General features: G+C 37.7%; 1 protein-coding gene, 1 pseudogene and 2 gene segments (V, D, J or C); 2 read left to right on the plus strand and 2 right to left on the minus strand.

Annotated features, from left to right (window-relative positions):
* The first annotated feature begins 213 nt into the window (after positions 1-213).
* On the plus strand, positions 214-2,082 carry LOC103472811 (pro-opiomelanocortin-like). Its single transcript, XM_081612580.1, has 3 exons — positions 214-290; positions 537-664; positions 1,426-2,082. Exons 2-3 carry the CDS (start codon positions 548-550, stop codon positions 1,936-1,938), a joined length of 630 nt encoding a protein of 209 aa, XP_081468706.1. The 5' UTR covers positions 214-290; positions 537-547; the 3' UTR covers positions 1,939-2,082.
* A 4,999-nt stretch (positions 2,083-7,081) lies between these two features.
* LOC103461469 (Ig kappa-b4 chain C region pseudogene) lies at positions 7,082-9,595 on the minus strand (annotated as a pseudogene). Its single transcript, XR_014089882.1, has 3 exons — positions 9,389-9,595; positions 8,387-8,468; positions 7,082-7,550 (listed from the first exon to the last, which is right to left on the minus strand). The product of XR_014089882.1 is annotated as an Ig kappa-b4 chain C region pseudogene (transcript).
* Positions 9,596-12,178: 2,583 nt separating this feature from the next.
* LOC145553819 (Ig kappa-b4 chain C region-like) lies at positions 12,179-15,321 on the minus strand. The segment is given in 4 exon segments: positions 12,179-12,667; positions 13,425-13,506; positions 13,775-13,876; positions 15,280-15,321. Coding segments are annotated over 4 exon segments (555 nt in total).
* A 2,513-nt stretch (positions 15,322-17,834) lies between these two features.
* LOC145553757 (Ig kappa chain V region 3368-like) lies at positions 17,835-19,191 on the plus strand. The segment is given in 2 exon segments: positions 17,835-18,410; positions 18,531-19,191. Coding segments are annotated over 2 exon segments (360 nt in total).
* Positions 19,192-27,482: the final 8,291 nt, after the last annotated feature.

Here is a 27,482-nt window from a genome sequence, read left to right on the forward strand (position 1 = left end):
TTTACGTAAGCCTTTTCTTTTTCTTTTCCCGGTAGATATAAGTGATGTGTGGATGTAGGTAGAAAATGTGGAGGGCTTTTAATTGGTTGTTTACTTTTGCAGAGTTATCTATATTTACAGACCTCTTGAGCAAAACCATAGAGGGTCGCAGTGACGTCAGTTTGTTTGTGCGTAATGTTTGAGTGTCCTTGGCTGAAAGGGTATAAAGTCAAATCGATCGGTCAGAAGTAAACAAGAGGAAAGTCAGAAATCTTTGGTGGAAGGAAGAGCAGAAAGACCAAGAAGAAAAGGTGATTATTATTATTATTATTATTATTATTATTATTATTATTATTATTATTATTATTATTATTATTATTATTATTATTATTATTATTATTATTATTATTATTATTATTATTATTATTATTATTTTTATTAATAGCTATGGTGGCAGTTGTTTTATTTAAGTTTAAACATTCATTTTCTGAAAACGTTAGTGGTGAACTTCACCTTAATGCATAATGTGAAGCTTTTATTTTGTTAATCTCCCGCAGAAATCAGAAGAATGCATCCTGTGTTGCTATTGGTGGTTGCAGTGTCGGTGGGCGGGGCCAGAGCGGCGCTCAGTCGCTGTTGGGAGCGCCAGAGATGCCAGGAGCTCGTCTCTGAGAGCAGCATGATGGTAAATACAATCAGACACATTTGGCTTCGTGAAAGTCAGTTTGGGTACAATGTCACATTTTATTTTTTAATTGATCAAATGCATTCATTTGATTACTAATATTTATTTCAGCAAAACCTCTTAATTTTTAGAGAGCAAAGATAGATAAAAACATACAATCAGGATGGTAATGCAAAGTATCTAATCTTGACAGAAGTTTGATGTTTTAACAGCTTGAGGCAGAAAGTTGTGACAAACGTGAACATTAAAGAATATTACAGATGTGAGAAGAGGAAATTATTTTCCTGTTAAAATCAAATACTGTCTGCTGAGGTTTTACTTTGCACACTGAAGCAGTTTTAACATGTAGTAATTTCACAAGAGCATTTCCAACATTCAACTGTGAACCTTGTAGAGATGGATTTTTCCAAATAAAGAAAATAAAGAGGGTAACCTGTATTATTGTTGTGAGAAACAGACATAGCGTTTTGAGAAATATGCTTTTTGCGCTTGCTGAATAATTGTTCAATTTAATAAAAAGTTATTAGGTTAGTTGGGTGATGTTTGTTCTGGTTGTTTGGACATTATTTGTGGGGATCCTCAAGGGTTTGTACTGGGTCCCAAACTTTGTCTAGTTTATGTAAATGACAACATATTTATGAATAGCAAGTGGAGATAGCAAGTTCCAGTCAATGGGAGTTACTGAATGAAATTGAAACGTCAGTAGAATTTAAAATATGTTTATTTCCTCACAATTTCCCATTTGTCTGCTCATCCTGCAGGAGTGTTTCCAGCTCTGTGGACTTGACCCTCATGAGATGACCACCATCCTTAGCAGTGATCACCTTCAGCATCCTCCGTCATCTGTCTTTCTTTCTCCTTCACCCTCTTCCTCCTCCTCTCAAGCCAAACACTCCTACTCCATGGAGCATTTCCGCTGGGGGAAGCCTCTTGGGAGAAAGCGTCATCCAGCGAAAATCCCCGCAGGCAAAAAGGTGGATGGGGACTCAGCTGAGATTTTCCCTGGAGAGCTGAGGTGGTGGGAGCTTTCCAGGGAAAAAATGACAGCTGAGGATGAGGAGACACAAGACGAAGCAGAGGAGGCCTCCAATGAGCATCATGATAAAAAAGACATCCCGTACAAGATGAAGCACTTCCGCTGGAGCGGCCCTGTGGTGGGCAAACGCTACGGGGGCTTCATGAAGAGCTGGCAGGAGCACAGCAAGAGGCCGCTCATCACACTCTTCAGAAACGTCATCAACAAAGAAGGAGAGGAGGAGAAGAGAGCAAAGTGAGGAAGAAGGGAGGAAATGGAAATGAACAGGAGGGGGAAATGATCAAAATACAGAATATTATTACATTTATCTTACAACTAAATATGTAATACTAACTTTACAGTCTTTTGTAAAGAAAGAAAAATCTTATTTAACCACATTCATAGTTTGTCAGAAAATACAGATTGTTGATACTGAAACTCTTTATTTCTTTACTTGTAGATATAAAAATCAATCAATCAATCAATCAAATTTTATTTGTATAGCACATTTCAGCAGCAAGGCATTTCAAAGTGCTTTACATAATTAAAATAAAAACAGAAATAATCAGTGAGAAAGAGAGAGATTAAAAAAAATAAATCTCTGGTTCAAAATAACACAAAAAGACAGAAAAAAGACTTAAAACATATAAAACAGGTTAGTGGTGAGTATTTAAAAAACACATATTTATTGATGATCTAACTTATAGTTTCAGTACTGTAACTTATTCTTTAATTGGTGGAAGTGTTTCTTATGAGCAGGGAGCTGAAAAGAGAGAACAGGAGTAACAGCAGTTATGGTTTTGGACAGATGACACAGATATTCTGTATTTTGACAGATACAGAAGATAGAGAGAATTATCATATTAGATATAGAAGGTTGTCTTTGAAATCCATTTATCAGCCATGTTTTAAAGCGGCAATGTCTAAAATCTTTAAAAACAACCGCATGCCAGCTCTATCATGACCACAAGAGGGCAGTAGTTACACATGACTTGCACACTTCTGTATCTTACTTTTATGGACTTAAAGTTGGGCATGAACACGTTACAGAGTAGTAACACTAAGTTATTAATACAAAAAAAGCTGTAAATATACATTTCTGTTTAATTAATTTTCAATTTTCTTACTTCAGCTCCACTCATTCATATATTGTCAATGTTAAAAAAATGTTGATTGATAAAAGAAAGAGGAGTCATGGTGATATTTTAATTTTCACTTCATAAAATGATTGTAGATATCAAGAAAAGTATAAAGAGTGTTGCAATCAAAATACATGTGGTATGTGAGTTTTTTCCTCTCCTTTCAGAAGTGCACATCCATAAACTGCTAAGAATGATTATGAACAACGCCTCATTATAATAAGCAGAAAGGTGTTAAAAAAATCAAACTGAGATATCAAAACTGGTACATGAAACTCATGCAAATGTTTCACTCCTCTCTTGTCAATTAGTTACCATGACAACTGACAGGCATCACTGATGAACCATAGCATCATGTCGGTTTTAGGACAACCAGTCCATTTTAAATATTTCTTTTTAGACTCTACAGGAAATGGAGATGAGAGCGAAGAGGAAGAGATGCTGCTGAGAAATGCTGCAGTTTATTACTATAAAGGTGAATTTCTGAGAACTGGTCAAAAAAGAAAATCTCACACAAAATTCCCCTCCATCAGTCAGAGCAGAAACTGAACGGCAGCTGCATCAGTTACCTCAACACATCCTTCCTCACCCACCCACACACACACATGCTCAGTGTAACAGCTCAGTTTTAAGAATATATATATATATATATAAAAATATTGATATGAAAATAAAATAACTTAAGCCCAAAATATTTATTTCTAGGTAGCTTTAACTAAAATATCAAAGTTGACTCTTCATATTTGGTAAAGAATTGGGAAGAGAACACATGCCTGTTTTTAATAATATTTCAGCTCTTTAATCTTATGTCATGTTTAATAATATATAACTTGATGTCATTTGGTTCATAGCATTGTTTATTTTCTGTAAACACTGTTGTAATTAATAAATGTCCTGTTATGTTAAATTATTTTTCTGTTGATGTGAATTACAGGATTTTTAGTTTACCATCTTATTCTGCAGAATCCAAAATATGATTAAAAGTTTCACACGATCTAATAAATGAACATCAACTGATATTTAATCAGTTCACAAGCAGATCATTACTACATGATGCTACATACATAAATGTTTATCTGTCAGTGTGCAGGAGGAAACATGATGACTCCATGTGACTGACTGAGTGTGTTTGCATATGTGTCCTGCCTCTCTGCTCCAGCTGTTAAAGGTCAGAGTTGATCAGTGGCTGTCCAGACCTTTCAGAGCCACTGACACACCAGCAGCACAATGATGATGTCACTGACTCTACTGCTGACCATCCTGGGGCTCCTGGTTCAGGGTGAGGATGTTCAGGATGTCATCAGATTCACCACAAAGACTTTCTGCTGTGATGGAGAAATTAAAATATAAGCTCGGACCTTTAGTTGAATTTTCTAAATCTAATGAGTTAAAATATTTTTTTATCTTTCAGGTTCATCAGGAGACATAATTATGACTCAGACTCCAGGATCTCTGTCTGTTGATGCAGGACAGAGAGTCTCCATTAAATGTAAAGCTAGTGAAAGTGTCAGCGATGAGGTAGACTGGTACCTCCAGAAACCTGGAGAAGCTCCTAAACTCCTGATTTATTGGACATCAAATCGTCAGCCTGGAGTTCCTGATCGTTTCAGTGGGACTCAGTCTGGAACTGATTTCACTCTGACCATCAGCAGAGTTCAGGCTGAAGATGCAGGAGTTTATCACTGTCAGCAGGATAGGAGCTTTCCGTTCACACAGTGATAAAACGTCGTACAAAAACCTCCCTCAGCTGCAGAGGAACTGATCCACAGCTGCACTGAAGGAGAAGTTGTTCACAGAATCATGTTCAAAGACGGCTAACTTAAACAACACATTTTAATTAAATTGTTTTTTCTTTCATAATATATATAACAACAGCACACTGCGCTTCAATCTCGTATATATATATATTCAATTAATAGCTATTCAAAAGATGTGAATTAATCTGAGAAAAGGCATGTAGAGCATAAAGTATTTTCCATCTCGTTTAAAACATTTAAAAAACTTTGAAGATAATTTGAATTTGGATTTAAAGCAAAACCTGATACAATAATGGCACAGTTTATATCTGTCACCAGCTTTGCTGAATCTCTTACTTGATCAACAGAACAGAGATAAATTCAAAAAGCAAACTAACAAACTGATGTTGATAAACATGTAATTTTAATACTAGTTGCTTGCACTTTTACAGAAAAGGTTGAAAACATAAAAAAAAATTATTGTAGTTTAATTTACAGGTGGAAATTAGCATAAAATAGAAGATTTGTTTCAGTGACTCGATTTACTCAGTAAAGATCATTGTAAAGATTAATTACACACAAAGTGCTGTTTTCTTTTTCTCTGTTAATTATAATAATTTTCCACTGAAAAGTTGATGAAAACATTTAATTCCATAGAAAATTAGAATATTAGAATAAGACTGATAACACATTCAAATACAAAACATAATCTTAATGAAATGTATATTTGATATTTCAGCTTAAAGGCTGTTATTTTCAAACTTTACTTTTAAGCAGACAAACATAACACATATTTCAATTTCCAGTATAGTTTTGCAGATTGCAACACAAAAAAGAGCTCAGACAGTCATTTTGCAAAGCACACAAGACTACACAATGCCTAAAATATATGATGGTACCTGACCTGTGATAATAAATTATATAATCACATATATAATCACAGCATTTCCATAGAGCCACTTTGCATCAGCAGCTCCATGCTCCAGCGCTCTGGGAGAGTTTATAGTCCTGACAGTTGAACACTGGATGACTGACAGCTGTCCTTCATCACAGCAGAAGACACAGAAATCCTCCTCATCATCAGAAACATGACTTTGATCTGCGTCCTCATCTGGACTCTCCTCTGCTGCTGCTTCACAGGTAAAGTCCAGAGAATCCAACTCCTCTCCTCTATGAACATCTGTCCCTCTGAAATGAAGCCGACTGAACCATGGAGCTGCTTTGGTGTCTGTGTCCTCAGAGTCCATAATCCAGGTTTCAGTGACTCAGCAGCCTGCAGCAGTGAGAGCTGATCTGGGAGGATCTGTCAGCATCAGATGTACAACCAGTCATGGAGTATGGAGCAATAACTATTTAGCCTGGTATCAACAGAAAGATGGACAAACTCCTAAGCTCCTCATTTATCGTAGCAGCACTCGAGCATCAGGGACTCCAAGTCGTTTTACAGGCAGTGGATCAAACTCTGACTTCACTCTGACCATCAGTGGAGTTCAGGCTGAAGATGCTGCAGTTTATTACTGTAAGGGAGTATTTGATGCTAGAAAGTATGAGTGGTTCACACAGTGAAAAACAGTCGTACAAAAACCTCCCTCAGTCAGACTGAACCGAATCTCCAGCTGGATGTTACAGCAGACAATGACACAGATCACTAAGCACAGACACCATGACTTTCACATAAATAATGAAATAAGTGGCACATTTCCCATCAAGCTTTGGAGTTAATGTAGAGGTTGGAATATTACACCTGGAGAAACTTTGTTGGGAAGATAGAATTTGACTTATGGCTGAAATTAAATGTCATCGTAAAGGTACTCATGGAGATTTACTGAACACAGTGTAGGGTTGTGTGTTGAATTTATTTAAATAGAGATACATTGTTTTAGCCTCATTTTCTATGCAAGAAGCAACAAGATTTTAACAAAAATTAAAATAAAATCTTATTTATGAGTTAGATGTTTGACAATAAACATCTTGGTTAGAACAGAAAATGGGTGAAACACTCAAGCTGTTCATTATTTGTCCAAAAGAAAAGTTTCAGGAATTTTAAATAGTTTCACAGACAGTTGATCAAACTCTGACTTCACTCTGACCATCAATAAAGTTCAGGCTGATGATTCTGTCAGAGCTCAAACTTTGAACAGCCAAGTTATGTTAACACTGAAGAACAATCAATTACTGAATGACAATCATATGGGCACATGACACTTTTAATTGCTTATTTAAAAAGAGAGATTTTAAGATCTATTTTGATCAATTTTGTTAAAGTATTAATCATAAACATAATTCATATTATACATAATTTAATAGGATGTATAGCTTTTTATAGTGCAACAAGATAACATTTATTTTAATAAATTGTAGCTAAATAAATAAACTGGAAGGAAATTATATATTTATTATGAGTAATACTGATGAGCTGCAGTTTGTGCAGCAAAAAACCTCTACTAACATGCAACACACAGTGAACAAAAAATTGTTTTTCCTCTGACAAGGTAAGAATAGAAAAAATAAGAAGTCAAAACAGGAGTAAGGATTTTCATTTTATTATTTTTGACAGAAATTGAGCTTTAAAACGCATAACAGAAGTTATGAAGATGAAATAAAACAGAGATTTGTAAAGCAAGTGATCTATAGCTGAATAAAACATTAGAAAACCCAAGAATCAGCTCAGGACTGGGAGCACTGGTCTCTCCTCAGTGTCTCTGTGACTGCAGACTGGGAGCTCTGGGAGGCCTCACAGGTCACAGAGCCCACCTTCCTCCACTGGTCAGCAGGGAGCCTCAGGGTGCTGCTCCAGCTGTAGAGGCCGTCATTCTGCAGCACCCCGGGGCTCCTGCTCTGCTCCAAGCTGCTGCTGCTGCTGCCGTCCAGCTTCCAGGACAGAGTCCAGTCTGAGGGGAAGCCCTTGTTGGCCAGACACATGAGGGTCACCTGCTGCTGCTGCTGCAGCTCCACACTGGAGGGGGGCAGCACTGTCAGGGTGGGGCGGGTATCACCTAGGAGACACCAATCAGGTTAGAGAACAGGAACCAAGAAGGCATCAATGAAATGACACCAGGACAGTTTCACTATGAGAAAGTTGAGTTTCTATATTAAAATGTTTCTGCCAGATGTTTTTCTGCTCCAACAGTTACTGAGACTCTTTGTTTCACTTCCCTTCAGTAAACATCTCATGCATATCAGCACAGAGAGAAAATTATAACTTTATGCTGAATAAATCAACTAAGAATACATCAAGAATCATTGTGACTTGTAGTTAATATTGATCTAATACATGTTTTACACATCATATTAAAACATTTTAACATTTCCAACATTTTGCTTGATTCTCTTTTCCAAATTGAAATAAAAGTTATTCAAAAGATGCTCAGTTGATCAATTATAGAAAAGATGTAAAGTCTTTGAAAAGACTTTTAATCTACTTAAGTAGATTGAAAACATTTCACATGAGATTTAATTTTTAAACTTTGCAGATTATTTAAACATAGATTTAAAGTAATATCCATAATAACAGAGTAATAAATAAGATTTCTTTTTATCTTGGCTAATTTTTTATTTTGGTCAAAAAAGGTCAAATAAATGACATAATTCCCAAATTTTTACTAATAAACTGCTTTTAATATACATGTATTTTTCTGTCTTAAAGATTAAATAATATTCACAAATTCTAACAAGCTGATTTGATTTGTTCTTGATTAGAAGATGAATATTTTCAACAAAATTAAAACTTGATGGAAAAAACTTTTCACTTCTCCACATAAATGAAAGTATCTAAAGATAAATGACAGGACAATATAATATTTAAAATTAAATTTAGTAAAGAAAAACTTACGTCCAACATCCAGTCTGGTTCCTCCACCGAACGTGTACCACAGTGATACAAACTGGTTGAACCGTCGTACAAAAACCTCTGACTGTTAGAGACACGGCTCTCTGACTCTGACACAAACATATTTACCAAAACATTTGTTATTAGTGGAAAATTATCAAGTAGCATGAAAGTAAAGCAACAGAATCTGAAGCCAACATTACAAAACTAAAATAATTTAAATATTAATATCTAAACAATTTACTGTGTTAAACAGAATAGATGACAAACTTCTCTAAGGTTATTTTGAAGTCGTGTTTTTAGATATCAGGTGATCAACTCTGTCAAAATATGAAAGATGAAATATGCATTATACGAATAACTTCATAATATAAATATCACATAAAAAAATTTATTTAAAGGTTTTTCTCAATAAATCACAATATTGCAAAGTTCATTTAGTTCAGAAACTCAATTTACTCTGTGAAAAAAATTCAACTTATTTTGTGAAACTCAATATATAGATTAATTACACTCAGACTGATTTCTTCAATCCACTCTTTCGGTTAATTATGATGAATGTTCACTTAAAATCCATGAAAACATGTTAATTAAGTTAAGAGAAAACTGGAACGTTACATCAGACCAAAAAATAAAAAAAATGGGATTAATGAAGTATAAGAATTTTTTAATTTTATTCCTAAAGGTCCTTTTAATCTGACAAACTGAACACTATTCTGACTCACTGAGATGTCTGTAATTTAGCAGCTTGCATCATATGTAATTGTCAAAGGTAAAAAAAACCCCCAAAAAAATATCTGATTTGTTTTTCAAAATACTCTACGTTACACAATGCCTATAATGGATAATGACACAGGAAATTGGATTCATTCATTGATAAATAATGTCACCACATAGATCCACAGTCCCTCCTGTAGCCATTCACAGCATTTCCATAGAGCCACTTTGCATCAGCAGCTCCATGCTCCAGCGCTCTGGGAGAGTTTATAGTCCTGACAGTTGAACACTGGATGACTGACAGCTGTCCTTCATCACAGCAGAAGACACAGAAATCCTCCTCATCATCATCAGAAACATGACTTTGATCTGCGTCCTCATCTGGACTCTCCTCTGCTGCTGCTTCACAGGTAAAGTCCAGAGAATCCAACTCCTCTCCTCTATGAACATCTGACCCTCTGAAATGAAGCCGACTGAACCATGAAGCTGCTGCATGTTTTTGTCTCTGTGTCCTCAGAGGTCAGAGGTCAGATCACAGTGACTCAGCAGCCTGCAGCAGTGAGAGCTGATATTGGAGGACCTGCCACCATCAACTGTAGAACCAGTCAGAATGTTTTTGGCAACAACCATTTAGCCTGGTACCAACAGAAAGATGGACAAACTCCTAAGCTCCTCATTTATTACATCAGCACTCGAGCATCAGGGACTCCAAGTCGTTTTACAGGCAGTGGATCAAACTCTGACTTCACTCTGACCATCAGTGGAGTTCAGGCTGAAGATGCTGCAGTTTATTACTGTCAGAGTGCTCATGTCATCAACAGCCAGTGGGTGTTCACACAGTGAAAAACAGTCATACAAAAACCTCCCTCAGTCAGACTGAACAGAAACTCCAGCTGGATGCTCCAGCAGACACTGACACAACTGTCATGTTTCACTAAACACAAACACATAAAAAGTAATGATGATTTAGTGGACATATTTTTCCTGCACAGTTACATTCTCATGAATGATGCATATTGAATTTTGTGGCTGGTTTCAAATCAGGAATACAGCTTGGAATGTTGAATAACAACTGAAGAAACATTGTTTGTTGTGGAAGATAACATTTAACTTTGCACATTGAGATTTGAATCTCTTTGCTTCACACAAAGCATGATTCTGACAGGAGTTTACTTAATTCCTGGTATAATTGTCTCTGCAAAAAGCAACATGGCTTGAACAGAAATTGAAATGAAACACAATTTATGAGTCAGATATCTAACATGAAATATCTTGATTACAACAAAAAAAGGACTAAACTCTCCAGGTGTTCATTATTTGTACAACAGAAACAGGACTCTAAATGGTTTCAGAATTATAAAAATAAATGAGAAAAAAATACAGTAGTTGCTGTTTTCCCTGGATAGATATTGTTGCTGTTTTCAACACTTGTAGTACTCCTGTTAGATTTTAATTTAAAATAAAGTTAAAAGTTCTCACCTGACATTTATCAAAAGTCTGTGGAGGAAGTTAAAGATGAGGGTAATTACAAAAAGATAAATCATCACATTACCAGAGGAAACAGGGAGCAACTGAATCACTTCAGCAACTATCTGAAGTGACTGACTGTTCTCACTCTAAGAAAAGCTTATATAATGATTGTTTAGAGTAGCGTAAATAGTTATCGACACGGCATGCAAAAATGTCAATCTGAATTTTTTTTTCTTTTCCACAAAATTCACTTTTTTTATAAAAGATTTGTGTGTTATTTTCATTAACAACGCTCTTAGATGGAAATATATTTCGCTCACTATTAGAAAATGAGTCATTTTTAGAGTAGGAATAATTTTAATTGAACTGTAGTCCTGCTCTCTCATTGACATACATGACTCATCTTTCCGCAGTGAAAATCATTCATTGCAAACTGTAGAGCTGATCTCCATGTGACTGACTGAGTGTGTTTGCATATGTGTCCTGCCTCTCTGCTCCTCCAGCTGTTAAGAGGTCAGAGTTGATCAGTGGCTGTCCAGGCCTTTCAGAGCCACTGACACACCAGCAGCACAATGATGATGTCACTGACTCTACTGCTGACCATCCTGGAGCTCCTGGTTCAGGGTGAGACTCTCTGCTGTAGCATTACAAATACTTTGAAATCAAGATAAACTACTGTTTTACATTTTCTATAAACATTAATCTTATTTTGTCATAAATGTGTGTTTGTTTCATGTTCTAAAGGTTCTTCAGGAGACATCGTCCTGACTCAGACTCCTGGAGCTCAGTCTGGTGTTCAGGGACAGACCGTCTCCATCAGGTGTAAATCTGACCAACTGATTGGTGATGACATCAACTGGTATCTTCAGAAACCTGGAGAAGCTCCCAAACTTTTGATTTACGATACCACAGAACGTCAGTCTGGAGTTCCTGAGCGTTTTCGTGCAAAAGCAGAACAGACTGACTTCACTTTAACCATCAGTGGAGTTCAGACTGAGGATGCAGGAGTTTATTATTGTCAGCAGCATAACAGCATCCCGTTCACACAGTGATACAAGGCCGTACAAAAACCTCAGAGAGAAAGAGGAACTGATCTGACTCAACAAGGTGCAGGAAAAAATATCATTTTAATAAGCTAAAGACAAATTATTTAGTATTAATTAATTACAAGAGCAATAAAGTTTCTATTTGAAAGCTTTATTGAATTCAAGTTTTAATTCAAATTTTGTTTTGAACAGTTTCAACAGAAGAGAAACTGAATTCAGTCACCATAAATTCATTGTAAAACTCTTTTCAGAGATCTGCGCCATTTTGTTTCATAAGTATTCAACTAGAATTTGACGCATTTTTCATTATCTAAATTAAATTTGATTTAAAGGTAATTTAAATCTTATTGATTTACACATTTCCACTCAGAACTGCAGGCTGAGAGATGAAACAATCTGTAAAGAGTTAAACCAGTAAAATTATTTGCTCGGTCATCCTGCTTGATACCACTAGTTATTTGAAAATAAATAAATAAATACATATAATTTATTACAAACATTTCCAATGAATAATCATTTCATTTTTAGATGGTTCTAATTTCTAATAAACAAACGACAATAATTGTTATTGTTTAAAGAAACCAGAGTTTATTTAAAAGAAAGAAACATTTTCAAACTGGAGAAACATTTTGTTTTTACAGAGAGAAGACCAAGAGTGGTAATGTAATAAAACTTGTAAAAAAGAAAAAAACAAAAAGAAAAAGAAAAGAGTAAGAATCAGCTCAGGACTGGGAGCACTGGTCTCTCCTCAGTGTCTCTGTGACTGCAGACTGGGAGCTCTGGGAGGCCTCACAGGTCACAGAGCCCACCTTCCTCCACTGGTCAGCAGGGAGCCTCAGGGTGCTGCTCCAGCTGTAGAGGCCGTCATTCTGCAGCACCCCGGGGCTCCTGCTCTGCTCCAAACTGCTGCTGCTGCTGCCGTCCAGCTTCCAGGACAGAGTCCAGTCTGAGGGGAAGCCCTTGTTGGCCAGACACATGAGGGTCACCTGCTGCTGCTGCTGCAGCTCCACACTGGAGGGGGGCAGCACTGTCAGGGTGGGGCGGGTATCACCTAGGAGACACCAATCAGGTTAGAGAACAGGAACTACAGATGTTAACCAGCAGATACTGTGTCATGGTTACAGTTAGTGAGGGTTTTTCTAAAACAAGAAGTTTCTGCCAGATGCTTTCATGCTTCACTCATCACTCACTGACACATTTTTCACTTCCCTTTAGAAAACTCAGATCAGCAGAAGCAAAATCACCAAAGAATTTATAAAAGGCTTACAATGAAAAATTCAAAGTAGGCTTACATTTAAAATAAGAAAATACAAAAAATATTCAGAATCTCATGTTTAAATGCAACAATGCATTATTTTATGATTGCAGGAAATACATGTGAATTCAATAGATTTTAAAGAAATAGTTTACATTGAAACAAGAAACAAACTAAAGTTTTCTCTCTGTGTTCAACAGCAGATTAAGACTGATTTGATTCCACCAATAAAATCAAGTTTGGTTTTTGGAGGAACCAATAAAATCGGCTCTTTCAGAATTTATACACCAAACCACCAAACTGGTTTAAAATATGTAGAAAAGCATTAAAGTGAAAACATTGACAAACATACCAAACCTCAGTCTTGACATTTATTTCAGAAGCAACATTTTATATAATGTGAACATAAAATATTTCACTTCATCTTGAAGTGAGATTCTATTTTTATGACATAAGAAAGTAATTATAGCAAATACATAATTTCATGCTTTCATTTACTTTTAAACATGCCAACATTTTTTAAATCTTAATATTAACCATGAAATAAACTTACTTCCAACCTCCAGTCTGGTTCCTCCACCAAAAGTCCACCACAGTGATACAAACTCACTGAGGCTCCGTACAAAAACCTCTGACTAGAGACACCGACTCTCTGACTTTATCTGACTAGCCTAAAACTACAAACCAAGATTAAACTAAAATATTTTTTACTACTTAGATCAATATTAACTTGTTACACTTTGCTGTAATTTGTGATATAAACTATCAAATATTTTCTGTATCTTGAAACTTTCTTTGTAAAACCTAAAATAATGCATATTTTCCAGCCTCAGTCTGTCAAACAGAATTAAAACAATAAAATCAAGCAAAAATAAAAAAACAGCAGTTTTATATTTGACTTACTTCCAAACTCCAGTCTGGTTCCTCCACCGAACGTGTACCACAGTGATACAAACTCATTGAGCCGTCGTACAAAAACCTCTGACTGTAGAGAGACACGGCTCTCTGAACACAAAACATGGAGAACTAGAATTTTTAAGATTTTTAAAAGCTAAAAACCATGAAAAATTAAAACTCATATTGATTTCTTGTCTAACAGTTTGATGTAAGAACATTTATTGTCAACTTGAGAATTACTAATAAATGTATTTACATCTTACTCTCAATAAAATATGAACAGTAGACATTTTTAATTAATCTAAAATGGGATAAAAAATACAACTAAAGTAGCCTCACATTAATTCCTACCCAAAATGACGATCGTGTACAGCTATATAAACATTGTTCCTCTTTAAGTTGAAGTAGGTTTACTCTGTTTACATTTTTGACATGGTTTTCTCTTTATGTTTTAAATGAGACTGTGAACTAAAATGCTGCCACCCAGTCAGAAAGAAGATCAATGGGCAGACCAGACACAACTTATGATTCTGACAATGGATGTAAAGAAGTCTAAAAATCATGTTAAAATGACAGATTGGAAAAAACGGTTAACATGACTATAGAGCATAGTGACCAAGAGAATTAACCTTCAAAGCAGATCATAAGATGCTGAAATAAGTCTCTAAAAATATAATCAATAGATCCACAGAATTATCTTGCTGCTGTTGATATGAAAGGAAATGCCACAACAATCAAAAAAAGTGTTTTAATCTTTGTGAGGATGGTTCCAAGAGGTAATCTATGCTCTCAAGATAATAAGTAAATATAACCTCTGGAGTAATGAGTTTTTAGACACGAATCAAAAACCTAATTATTTGAACGCAAGGAGATGTGACACTTCAGTCACATGCAGCACTACAAGATAAGAACCTCATTGTATCCTTGAAGCATGGAGGGATAACTGTTATGGATTGAGGTTCCTACGATGCAGCAGAAATCGGCCCCATTGAACTCGACGTTGTTAAAAGTGAGGGATCAGAAGTTAAATGTTGCAGAGGGATGAGAGAAAACAGGGAAGTATTCACTGATTTATTTAAAACCAGCCATGGTGTGTGTGAAATGTTTTTATAGCTCAGATACAACAGAAGTATTTGATAGATGTAATCTAATTTAGTGTTCTTTATTAAACTTTGAAACTATGTAGTTTACCTTATAAGTTTATAACTGGTGTGTTTCTTCACTTGATCTACAAAATTTAATTAAAGCTGCTTATATGGTCTTAACTGGCCTATTTTCTCTTTTTAATTTAGTATGTTAATGTATTTTTGTAGATTATTTAAAAAGTCAAAACCATCTGCAGTTCAGAGAACATGACGATAGAAACTGAGGCCGTTATAAGGGAACATACAGAGCTGATCTCCATGTGACTCTGTGTGTTTGCATATGTGTCCTGCCTCTCTGCTCCTCCAGCTGTTAAGAGGTCAGAGTTGATCAGTGGCTGTCCAGGCCTTTCAGAGCCACTGACACACCAGCAGCACAATGATGATGTCACTGACTCTCCTGCTGACCATCCTGGGGCTCCTGGTTCAGGGTGAGACTCTCTGCTGTAAACTTTGTGTTAACATGTAACCATGTTCTCCAGGATTCGTGACATGACAGCTTCAATTTGAATGGTGATAGAATTTATTCAAGTTTGATTTTTCTTCAGGAAGGTTTCTGTCTTTTTGTGTTTTCAGGATCTTCAGGACAAATCACCGTAACTCAGACTCCTGGATCTCAGTCTGTTGTTGCAGGACAGACTGTCTCTATTCAATGTAAAGTCAGTCCAAGTACAGGTTACTGTTTCAGCTGGTACCTTCAGAAACCAGGAGAAGTTCCTAAACTCCTTATTACATGCTCAAGCACCCGTCATACTGGAATCCCTGATCGTTTCAGTGGATCAACGTCTGGGGATACTGACTTCACTCTGACCATCAGTGGAGTTCAGGCTGAAGATGCTGGAGTTTATTACTGTCAGAGTCTTCATAGCATCAACAGCCAGTATGTGTTCACACAGTGAAAAACAGTCATACAAAAACCTCCCTCAGTCAGAATGAACTGAAACTGAACTGCAGCTGCAGAGACTGATTGTGTTCAAGGAGAAAAAAGTCATGCAATTCATGTAAACTAAGTGAATATTGTTTAATCTTTAATAGCTTAGTCATATGTTAATGAAAAAAAAACATAAAACAGTGATTTATCATGACAGGAATTTGCATTTGTTGCCATATTGTTGTTAAATGTATCAAAAAAATGAAAACATCTGGTGAGAACGAGACATGCCCAACATTTAATCTCACCTTAAATCACTCAGGTGTGCATGATAAGAATATCCATGTTCAACAATTTGGAGGTTTGATCAGACATTTAACTTTGTGTGCTCATGAATGTTAAAGTGAGAGTGAACAAATGTTTTATTCCTTCAGGAAGAAGACTGTAGCAGCTGTTGTGTCAGAAAAGTGTTTTAAAGAGGCCACAAAAGAATTTGAAATCATCAAATCTCCTTCACAAAAAACTGTTTAAAAGTGAACCAGCATGTTACATGACTGTCCTGAATTTCACCCTGAAAACAGATGGTGAAATGTTTGAAAAAGTATCAGAAAACACAAACATGTCGACACTTACAGGAAGCTTTTGTTGATATTCATATGAAAACACATGAATGACACTGAAATAGAAGAGACCACACAACTTTAGCTGTCTGTGTGATACTGCATAGAAAACGTGTCACACAGAGAGATTTTAATTCTATCTAATGTCTAAACCTGCTTATCTTTGCAGGGTAGCAGAGGGCTGGTTACCATCCCCAGCTCTGATAAAATAAATATATTTTGATCACAAATTTACAGTAGAACATTATGATTAAAAAATAACTTTAAATGCCACATGAAAATAAATATGAGCTTTGTCTTAAATCCATCACATTAGTCTGTATTGGACTCATTCAGAGCATTTCCATAGAGCCACTTTGCATCAGCAGCTCCATGCTCCAGCGCTCTGGGAGAGTTTATAGTCCTGACAGTTGAACACTGGATGACTGACAGCTGTCCTTCATCACAGCAGAAGACACAGAAATCCTCCTCCTCATCATCAGAAACATGACTTTGATCTGCGTCCTCATCTGGACTCTCCTCTGCTGCTGCTTCACAGGTAAAGTCCAGAGAATCCAACTCCTCTCCTCTATGAACATCTGTCCCTCTGAAATGAAGCCGACTGAACCATGAAGCTGCTGCATGTTTTTGTCTCTGTGTCCTCAGAGGTCAGAGGTCAGGTCACAGTGACTCAACACCCTGCAGCAGTGAGAGCTGATATTGGAGGATCTGCCACCATAAACTGTAGAACCAGTCAGAATGTTCACACAGTGAAAAACAGTCATACAAAAACCTCCCTCAGTCAGACTGAACAGAAACTCCAGCTGGATGCTCCAGCAGACACTGACACAACTGTCATGTTTCACTAAACACAAACACACAGAAAGTAATGATGATTTAGTGAACATATTTTTCCTGCACAGTTACATTCTCATGAATGATGCATATTGAAATTTGTGGCTGGTTTCCCATCAAGGAATACAACTTGGAATGTTGAATAACAACTGAAGAAACATTGTTTGTTGTGGAAGATAACATTTAACTTTGCACATTGAGATTTGAATCTCTTTGCTTAACACAAGGTATAATTCTGACAGAAGTTTAGAGATATATTTGTTTTGGTATAATTTTCTCTGCAAAAGCAACATGGCTTGAACAGAAATTGAAATGAAATGCCATTTATGAGTCAGATATTTGATATGAAATATTTTAGTTACAACAAGAAAAGGACAAAACTCTCCAGGTGTTCATTATTTGTACAACAGAAACAGGACTCTAAATGGTTTCAGAATTATAAAAATAAATGAGAAAAAAACAGTAGTTGCTGTTTTCCCTGGATAGATATTGTTGCTGTTTTCAACACTTGTAGTACTCCTGTTAGATTTTAATTTAAAATAAAGGTAAACATTCTCACCTGACATTTATCAAAAGTCTGAGGAGGAAGTTAAAGATGAGGGTAATTACAAAAAGATAAATCATCACATTACCAGAGGAAACAGGGAGCAACTGAATCACTTCAGCAACTATCTGAAGTGACTGACTGTTCTCACTCTAAGAAAAGCTTATATAATGATTGTTTAGAGTAGCGTAAATAGTTATCGACACGGCATGCAAAAATGTCAATCTGAATTTTTTTTTCTTTTCCACAAAATTCACTTTTTTTATAAAAGATTTGTGTGTTATTTTCATTAACAACGCTCTTAGATGGAAATATATTTCACTCACTATTAGAAAATGAGTCATTTTTAGAGTAGGAATAATTTTGAATTTAACTGTAGTGCTGCTCTCTCATTGACATACATGACTCATCTTTCAGCAGTGAAAATCATTCATTATGAGCTGTAGAGCTGATCTCCATGTGACTGACTGAGTGTGTTTGCATATGTGTCCTGCCTCTCTGCTCCTCCAGCTGTTAAGAGGTCAGAGTTGATCAGTGGCTGTCCAGGCCTTTCAGAGCCACTGACACACCAGCAGCACAATGATGATGTCACTGACTCTACTGCTGACCATCCTGGGGCTCCTGGTTCAGGGTGAGACTCTCTGCTGTAGCATTACATATACTTTGAAATCAAGATAAACTACTGTTTTACATTTTCTATAAACATTAATCTTATTTTGTCATAAATGTGTGTTTGTTTCATGTTCTAAAGGTTCTTCAGGAGACATCGTCCTGACTCAGACTCCTGGAGCTCAGTCTGGTGTTCAGGGACAGACCGTCTCCATCAGGTGTAAATCTGACCAACTGATTGGTGATGACATCAACTGGTATCTTCAGAAACCTGGAGAAGCTCCCAAACTTTTGATTTACGATACCACATATCGTCAGTCTGGAGTTCCTGAGCGTTTTCGTGCAAAAGCAGAACAGACTGACTTCACTTTAACCATCAGTGGAGTTCAGACTGAGGATGCAGGAGTTTATTATTGTCAGCAGCGTAACAGCATCCCGTTCACACAGTGATACAAGGCCGTACAAAAACCTCAGAGAGAAAGAGGAACTGATCTGACTCAACAAGGTGCAGGAAAAAATATCATTTTAATAAGCTAAAGACAAATTATTTAGTATTAATTAATTACAAGAGCAATAAAGTTTCTATTTGAAAGCTTTATTGAATTCAAGTTTTAATTCAAATTTTGTATTGAACAGAAGAGAAACTGAATTCATTCACCATAAATTCATTGTAAAACTCTTTTAAGAGATCTGCGCCATTTCATTTCATAAGTATTCAACTAGAATTTGACGCATTTTTCATTATCTAAATTAAATTTGATTTAAAGGTAATTTAAATCTTATTGATTTACACATTTCCACTCAGAACTGCAGGCTGAGAGATGAAACAATCTGTAAAGAGTTAAACCAGTAAAATTATTTGCTCGGTCATCCTGCTTGATACCACTAGTTATTTGAAAATAAATAAATAATCAGAAGGGATCAGAAGTTAAATGTTGAAGAGGGATGAGAGAAAACAGGGAAGTATTCACTGATTTATTTAAAACCAGCCATGGTGTGTGTGAAATGTTTTTATAGCTCAGATACAACAATTTGATAGATGTAATCTAATTTAGTGTTCTTTATTAAACTTTGAAACTATGTAGTTTACCTTATAAGTTTATAACTGGTGTGTTTCTTCACTTGATCTACAAAATTTAATTAAAGCTGCTTATATGATCTTAACTGGCCTATTTTCTCTTTTTAATTTAGTATGTTAATGTATTTTTGTAGATTATTTAAAAAGTCAAAACCCTCTGCAGTTCAGAGAACATGACGATAGAAACTGAGGTCGTTATAAGGGAACATACAGAGCTGAGCTCCATGTGACTGACTGAGTGTGTTTGCATATGTGTCCTGCCTCTCTGCTCCTCCAGCTGTTAAGAGGTCAGAGTTGATCAGTGGCTGTCCAGGCCTTTCAGAGCCACTGACACACCAGCAGCACAATGATGATGTCACTGACTCTACTGCTGACCATCCTGGGGCTCCTGGTTCAGGGTGAGACTCTCTGCTCTAAACTTTGTGTTAACATGTAACCAAGTTCTCCAGGATTCATGACATGACTGTTTCAATTTGGATGGTGATAGAATTTATTCAAGTTTGATTTTTCTTCAGGAAGGTTTCTGTCTTTCTGTGTTTTCAGGATCTTCAGGACAAATCACCGTAACTCAGACTCCTGGATCTCAGTCTGTTGTTGCAGGACAGACTGTCTCTATTCAATGTAAAGTCAGTCCAAGTACAGGTTACTGTTTCAGCTGGTACCTTCAGAAACCAGGAGAAGTTCCTAAACTCCTTATTACATGCTCAAGCACCCGTCATACTGGAATCCCTGATCGTTTCAGTGGATCAAAGTCTGGGAATACAGACTTCACTCTGACCATCAGTGGAGTTCAGGCTGAAGATGCTGGAGTTTATTACTGTCAGAGTTTTCATTACCCCAACAGCCAGCGTGTGTTCACACAGTGAAAAACAGCCGTACAAAAACCTCCCTCATTCAGAATGAACAGAAACTGAACTGCAGCTGCAGAGACTGATTGTGTTCCTTCAAGGAGAAAAAAGTCATGCAATTCATGTAAACTAAGTGAATATTGTTTAATCGTTAATAGCTTAGTCATATGTTAATGAAAAAAAACATAAAACAGTGATTTATCATGAGAGTAATTGCCATTTTTTGCCACATTGTTGTTAAATTTATCAAAAAAATGAAAACATCTGGTGAGAACGAGACAGCCTTACATTTAATCTCACCTTAAATCACTCAGGTGTGCATGATAAGAATATCCATGTTCAACAATTTGGAGGTTTGATCAGACATTTAACTTTGTGTGCTCATGAATGTTAAAGTGAGAGTGAATAAATGTTTTATTCCTTCAGGAAGAAGACTGTAGCTGCTGTTGTGTCAGAAAAGTGTTTTAAAGAGGCCACGAAAGAATTTGAAATAATAAAATCTCCGTCACGAAAAACTGTCTAAAAGTGAACCAACATGCCAAAGATCTGACTGTCCTGAATTTCACCCTGAAAACAGATGGTGAAATGTTTGAAAAAGTATCAGAAAACACAAACATGTCGGCACTTACAGGAAGCTATTGTTGATATTCATGTGAAAACACATGAATGACACTGAAATAGAAGAGACCACACAACTTTAGCTGTTTGTGTGATACTGCATAGAAAACGTGTCACACAGAGAGATTTTAATTCTATCTAATGTCTAAACCTGCTTATCCTTGCAGGGTAGCAGAGGGCTGGTTACCATACCTAGTTCTGATAAAGTAAATATATTTTGCTCACCAATTTACTGTCAGGCAAGAAAATTTTTTTTCTTTTCCACAATATTCACTTTTTGTATTCTCTTCTTAAATTTTAAAAGAGTTCTGTGTTTTTATTAACAATGTTCTTACTTACATGGAAATATTTCTAACTCATTATTAGAAAATGAGTCATTTTTAGAGTAGGAATAATTTTGAATTTAACTGTAGTGCTGCTCTCTCATTGACATACATGACTCATCTTTCAGCAGTGAAAATGATTCATTATGAGCTGTAGAGCTGATCTCCATGTGACTGACTGAGTGTGTTTAGATGGAGAAGAGAGAGAGAGAGAGAGAGAGAGAGAGAGAGAGAGAGAGAGAGAGAGAGAGAAAGAGAGAGAGAGAGAGAGAGAGAGAGAGAGAGAGAGAGAGAGAGAGAGGTTTGAGGTTTAAAATTTCCTTTATTTTACATTCCTTATGTCAAACAACAGACAAAAAAACAAATCATAAAAACAAACTCAAACAAAAGAAAAAACTAAAGAACCCTCATCCAATGTACACAGAACATTGTTAATTCCCCATTTGTTTACAAATCCATCAATGTTATTTGTCAACTTAAAAAACTCAAACTCTACACGAATTCTAGCGATTATCAGTCTCTGAAATAAAACACAAGCATCATCCGTTTGATGACCGTTCTTTTTGTTCCTCCTTGATAGCCATATTGCTAGTTTTGCAGTCCCAGAAATAAAATTCAAAAGAGTGTGTATAGATTTCTTTCCTACACTGTACCTTGGACCATAAATAAAACCACAGTTGGAAAACTTTTCACCAAACCCACCAAACAAACGACCCAAAAGAACAAAAAGAGACTTCAATCTTAAACACTCGATAAATAAATGAGACAAAGTTTCGTCTTGAGAACAGTAACCACAGAGAACACTAACCCCAGGATCAAGGTGTGCCAGATACCTGTTTGTAGCTATGGCCCCATGCACAACCCTCCACTGGAGGTCACCCACCCGCTTCTCAACAGGGGGTTTGTACAGGGACCGCCAACAGCCTCCTGGGGAAGAGCTGGAGCCAAAAAACTCAAGCCACCTCGAAACTCTCACCTCTGCCAGTGAGCGTAAATTCAGCACCTTCACACAGATGTGGTACAAAACCTTCTTCTCCAGGCCATCAAAACGACCCAAAGGAGAATCTTGTAGAGACAGCAAGAGCTCTGGTTCATCCTGCCACTGATCTACTGCAGGAGAGACGATCAGGGAAGGAAACATGTACTCACATTCATCATCCCATTGGTCAGACAGAGTACTGTTTACAGCAAACGCTCTGATGGAAACTGGCAGAGGGGCACATGCTTCTTCTTTCAGCCTCGATGCGAGTCTGTTGGATCGTATCTGTAGACTCTCCATCAGACTGTCCACAGACAGCTTCATCAGGTGACCCAGCTTCACACAGCCTGCTTCCCTCATCCTAGATCTCAGCGTACCAGATGAGAGGAGCTGTGACGAGAGGAAACTGTTTTCAAACAGAGGCTCTTCAAAAACCCACATTCCAGGTGTTGTCTCAGTCTCTCTCTCAAAGGTGAGGATCTTCCAAGCGTTTAGCACAGACTGGTAGAACGGGGTGAGACCAGACAGATCCAGAGATCCTTGTCTCAGCAAAAAGAGATGTTTGTCGTACCCCATACGACCCGCTGTCCTCAGCAGAAGACGCGCCGTGTCCAGCCATGGCAGTCCAACCCCATACAACAGCTTCTGCAGAGTTTGAAGCCTGAAGGCCGCGATCCGGGACATGATGTCAATTAGTCCTTGTCCTCCCTCCTCCACAGGTAGATACAAGGCAGCGGCTCTCACCCAGTGACATCCGGACCAGAAAAAGTCCACTAGAGTCTTTTGGAGACGCTGTATAAGAGACGGTGGAGGCGTCAACACAGTCAGTTTGTGCCAGAGAGCCGAAGCGACCAAGTTATTAACCACCAAGACTCTTCCCCTGTAAGATAGCTGAGGTAGCAACCATTTCCATTTAGATAATCTGGCACACACTCTCTCCATGACACCCTCCCAATTTTTCTTCAAAACAGCCTCAGTGCCCAAATAAACCCCCAAGAATTTTAAACCCTGATCAACCCAGTGAATGTTACCTGGCAATACGGGGAGGTTATTGTTCTTCCATTGGCCGACTTTTAAAGCAGAACTTTTCTCCCAGTTAACTTTAGCTGAAGAGGCTTTTTCATAAAGCTCCAGACAATGCTGAAGACCCGTAACATCATTCTGGTTCTTGATAAAAATGTTGATGTCGTCAGCATATGCAGAAACTATTAAATTTGGATTGCTAGGCAAACCTGGAAAAACAAGACCAGTGAGGGTGGAGCGAACTTTGTGTAACAGCGGCTCAACTACAATAGAATACAGCTGTCCAGATATGGGGCAGCCTTGTCTAATTCCTCTCTGGACTTTAACAGGACGACTCAATCCTCCCCCAACTTTTATAACACAAAACACTTCATTATATAATAAACCCAATAAAGAAATAAAACCTTCACCAAATCCAAATGCTCTCAATGTAGAAAAAGAAAACAATGATCGACTCGATCAAAAGCTTTTTCCTGATCTAAAGAAATAATTCCAACATCCATTTCATATTGCTTACAAATGTCAAACAGATCTCTTAAAAGAAAAAGATTGTCCTTGATGGATCTCCCAGGAACACAATATGCTTGATCTCTGTGTATAATAAGTTCAAGAACATTTTTCAGCCTGTTGGAAAGCACTTTAGAAAATAGCTTGTAGTCCACACAAAGGAGAGAGACAGGCCTCCAGTTCTTCAAAAGAGTCAAATCTCCTTTCTTTGGAAGCAGGGAAAGAACAGCTTGACGACAAGACGATGGTAATATTCCTGTTAAAATGCACTCCTGAAGTACCTCCCACAAGTCGTCCCCCAACAGCCTCCAGAAGTGTTTGTAGAAGTCGGCAGGTAGACCATCTAAGCCTGGACTCTTTCCCGAAGCCATCTGTCCAACCGCAGCCGTCAGTTCTTCTATTGAAACTCCAGCTTCCAGAATGTCCCGATCTGCAGCGGTGAGCTGAGGAAGACCATCCAACAAAGTCTCCCTGGAGCTTCCGCTACAGGTCTGCTTCCTGTAGAGGTCACTGTAAAAGGCTGCAGCATGTTCCTTCATAGCGCCAGGATCAGCAGTCAGCGCTCCATCAAGGAGTCGGAGACAAACCAGCTGCTTCGCCCGGCTGACGCTCCTCTCCAGATCGAAAAAGAAAGATGTCGGGGCGTCCATGTCCTTCACCGAGGTGAACCTGGACCGAACTAAAGCCCCTTTTGCCCTCTCATGTAAGAAACTACTTAACTGATCCTTCTTAAGTTTGTGCTGATTACCAGCGTCAGATGACAAATTCTCTTCAAAATCTTTAATTTCCCTTTCTAAGCTCTGAATCACTTTTTTAATTTTAACTGTAGAAAAACTCGTATATTGTTGGCAAAAGACTCTTGTCTGAGCCTTTCCGACCTCCCACCACTCAATTAAAGACATAAATTCCGATTTCTTTGTTTTCCAAACTTGCCAAAAGTTACTAAAACTCTGACAAAAGAGAATGTCTTTAAGCAATTTCGTATTGAAATGCCAGTAAGATCCACCTCTAATATTACTCGGAAAAAGAAAATCCAAATATATCAAATGATGATCTGAAAAACCAACTGGAGAAATTAGACAGTTGGCCAAATTATTTCTAAAATTGTCTGAAATATAAAGCCTGTCCAACCGGGCCCCACTCACTGTCCCACCCTTCATTTTTACCCAGGTATATTGCCTGTCCTGGGGGTGTTTAGTTCTCCAAGCATCAACCAGGCCCAGCTCTGCTGTCACCTCGGCTAATTTGGAGGATGATGGAGGATGCGGTTCTTCCCCAGTTCTGTCAGTTAAAAAATTTTCAGTACAGTTCCAATCACCCCCCATTACAACACACTCATTATGATTGGACTGTTGCAAAAAAATATACATGTCCTGAAACATTTTAATTCTTTGATCCCCTTGATTAGGCGCATAGACATTCATAAAACAGAATTGGATCTTTCCTATTTCCCCTCTAACCACCAGGACTCTTCCTGGGACCAACTCAGAACTAGAAACAACCTTAATATCTAAGACTGGCGAGAATAAAATTGCTACACCAGCAGATGACCTGGTCCCATGAGATAGAAAATGTTTCCCTTTCCAGCTCAAACCCCACTCCACCTCATTTTCATGATCTGTGTGTGTCTCCTGTAAAAACACAACATCAAGTTTCTTCAGCCTAATCATATCTAAGCTGATCATCCTTTTATGAGGATCCCTCCCACCATTGATGTTTAAAGTCCCAACCCTGATGTTACTCATAGAGGTGAAAAGGAGAAGGAAGACAGACAGAGACAGTAGAGAGAAAACCACCCAGTGCACTTTAATCATTGTCTTATTTCTGAGTTTTCAACCGTTTCAAACCCTTTTTTTTAGTTACGGACAAATGTCTTCGGACATTTGTCATGTGCTTCTTTAACCGGAAACGTTTCTTCTCATCCAACATTTCAAACCCAACTATTTTCTGTACCATTAACACGCTTCTGATAAACTTTTCCGCATCGGGAAAATAATCAAGAACTTTAACTTGCTTTCCAAACGTTTCATCCAGAAAATCATTAATTTCCTCCAGTGTGTACAACTCATCACTAGATATTTGCGAATCTGTAATGGAAACACTGTCCGAGTCACTGTCATCCTCCATGTCCTCCACCTGTACAGGTGGAGCTACGGACCGATCCTCTGCCGCGCCACCCGAAGGTGGCGGCGCTGCCGCCTCGGCAGCAGCACAAACAGCCGTCCGATCGGTTACTGTATCCAAATCGTTCCCATCTGATGGGTCCTTTGGAACATCAGGTCCAGTTTCCTCAGTCTCCCCTTTTGCAGCGCGTTTATCCTGTCCGCTGCTTCCCTCCCCGGCATCAGAACCAGCTTCTGCCGAGGAAGGATCTCCAACCACCGGAGGCTCCTCTGCTCCTCCTCCCCCCTCAGCCTGATCCTCCTGCTGCTTGTGTGGACAGGAGGCCCGTTTGTGCCCAACATCTCCACACTCAAAACATTTCATGCTCCCAGTGCTCGCATAAACCATGTAGGATCCTTCTTCATATTTTACTCTAAAAGAGACTTCTAACGTGGCAGCGTTTAAGAACATGAAAACTTGCCTCCTGAAGGACTGAACGTGTTTCAGTTTGTCATGTCTGCATCCCAAACCAATGGTTTTAAAACCACTTGCAAGTTTCCCAAAACGCTGAAGCTCTTTCTCCAACAAAGAGTTTGGGATGAACGGCGGGACGCCGGAGACAATGACCCGGGTGGAAGGAACCGCAAGCGGCGACACCTGCAGATACTCTCCGCTTATTGTCACCCCGCTGGCAATCAGCTGGTTCACCAAGCGCTGCTCTTTTAGAAATACCACGACTCCCTTATTCATCCTAGAGGCATAACTTAAGTTACTGTGACCAACTAGATCACCAACCGTCAACAGAACCGTTTCAACTGGAATTATCGGATCAGGTTGGATCCGAAAACCATTTCTCAAAGAGAGGGGCGGCGGCTCCGAAGACGCCATACCGCAAACAAACAGCGCTACAAGCGCTGAAACTCACGAAAACAACCAAGACTTGGAACCAAAACGAAGTCAAGACTATTAAAAAACACTTACATGAAAAAAAATTAAAGAAAGAAAGACAATAACCACCGTTTAGGTCACTTTCACTCTCTCGAACTCACCACCTGCAAACTCACCACCACCACTCAGAGAGAGAGAGAGAGAGAGAGAGAGAGAGAGAGAGAGAGAGAGAGAGAGAGAGAGAGCTGTTTTGGGAGCATATAGTGTCCTTTTTAAACCATCACACTCCCAATGGGTAAAATTAAAAGATAAATTTAAACATACATTTGTAGAGTGTTAGTTATTTATCCTACAATAATACTGATGACATGAATGCATTTGATTTTAGTTTCTGTCTGAGCCACTTTAAATAAATCGTGTAATGGAGACCAATGCATCTCTGAGCTTCAGTCTGAGTTTGTTGATGACAAGTTTTCACCATATAAAAGCTGCACATCTTATGGAGACAGTAACGTTTATGTACTTTTAATGGAATTGTTATTATTATAATTTATAATTGTTATTGTTTATTGTCAGTATTTGATTGTAACTTACTGTAGTTGAAATATATTACTCATATTGGTTATATTTTTCTATTGTTGCAAACACACCATCGGTTTCATACGTTCATAATTGTTTTTTCATTTATGGAAATGATACATTTCTGACAAAACTAAACAAAAAAATG

Source organism: Poecilia reticulata, chromosome 11, assembly GCF_904066995.2.
Source record: "Poecilia reticulata chromosome 11, P_reticulata-male-v2, whole genome shotgun sequence".
Lineage (NCBI taxonomy): Eukaryota > Metazoa > Chordata > Actinopteri > Cyprinodontiformes > Poeciliidae > Poecilia > Poecilia reticulata.

Bases quoted from the DNA above. Each gene is read 5' to 3' on its own strand.
- LOC103472811 (XM_081612580.1), top strand. From the start codon at position 548: ATGCATCCTGTGTTGCTATTGGTGGTTGCAGTGTCGGTGGGCGGGGCC. The intron at 665-1,425 runs GTAAATACAATC...CTCATCCTGCAG, and splicing joins TCTCTGAGAGCAGCATGATG to GAGTGTTTCCAGCTCTGTGG.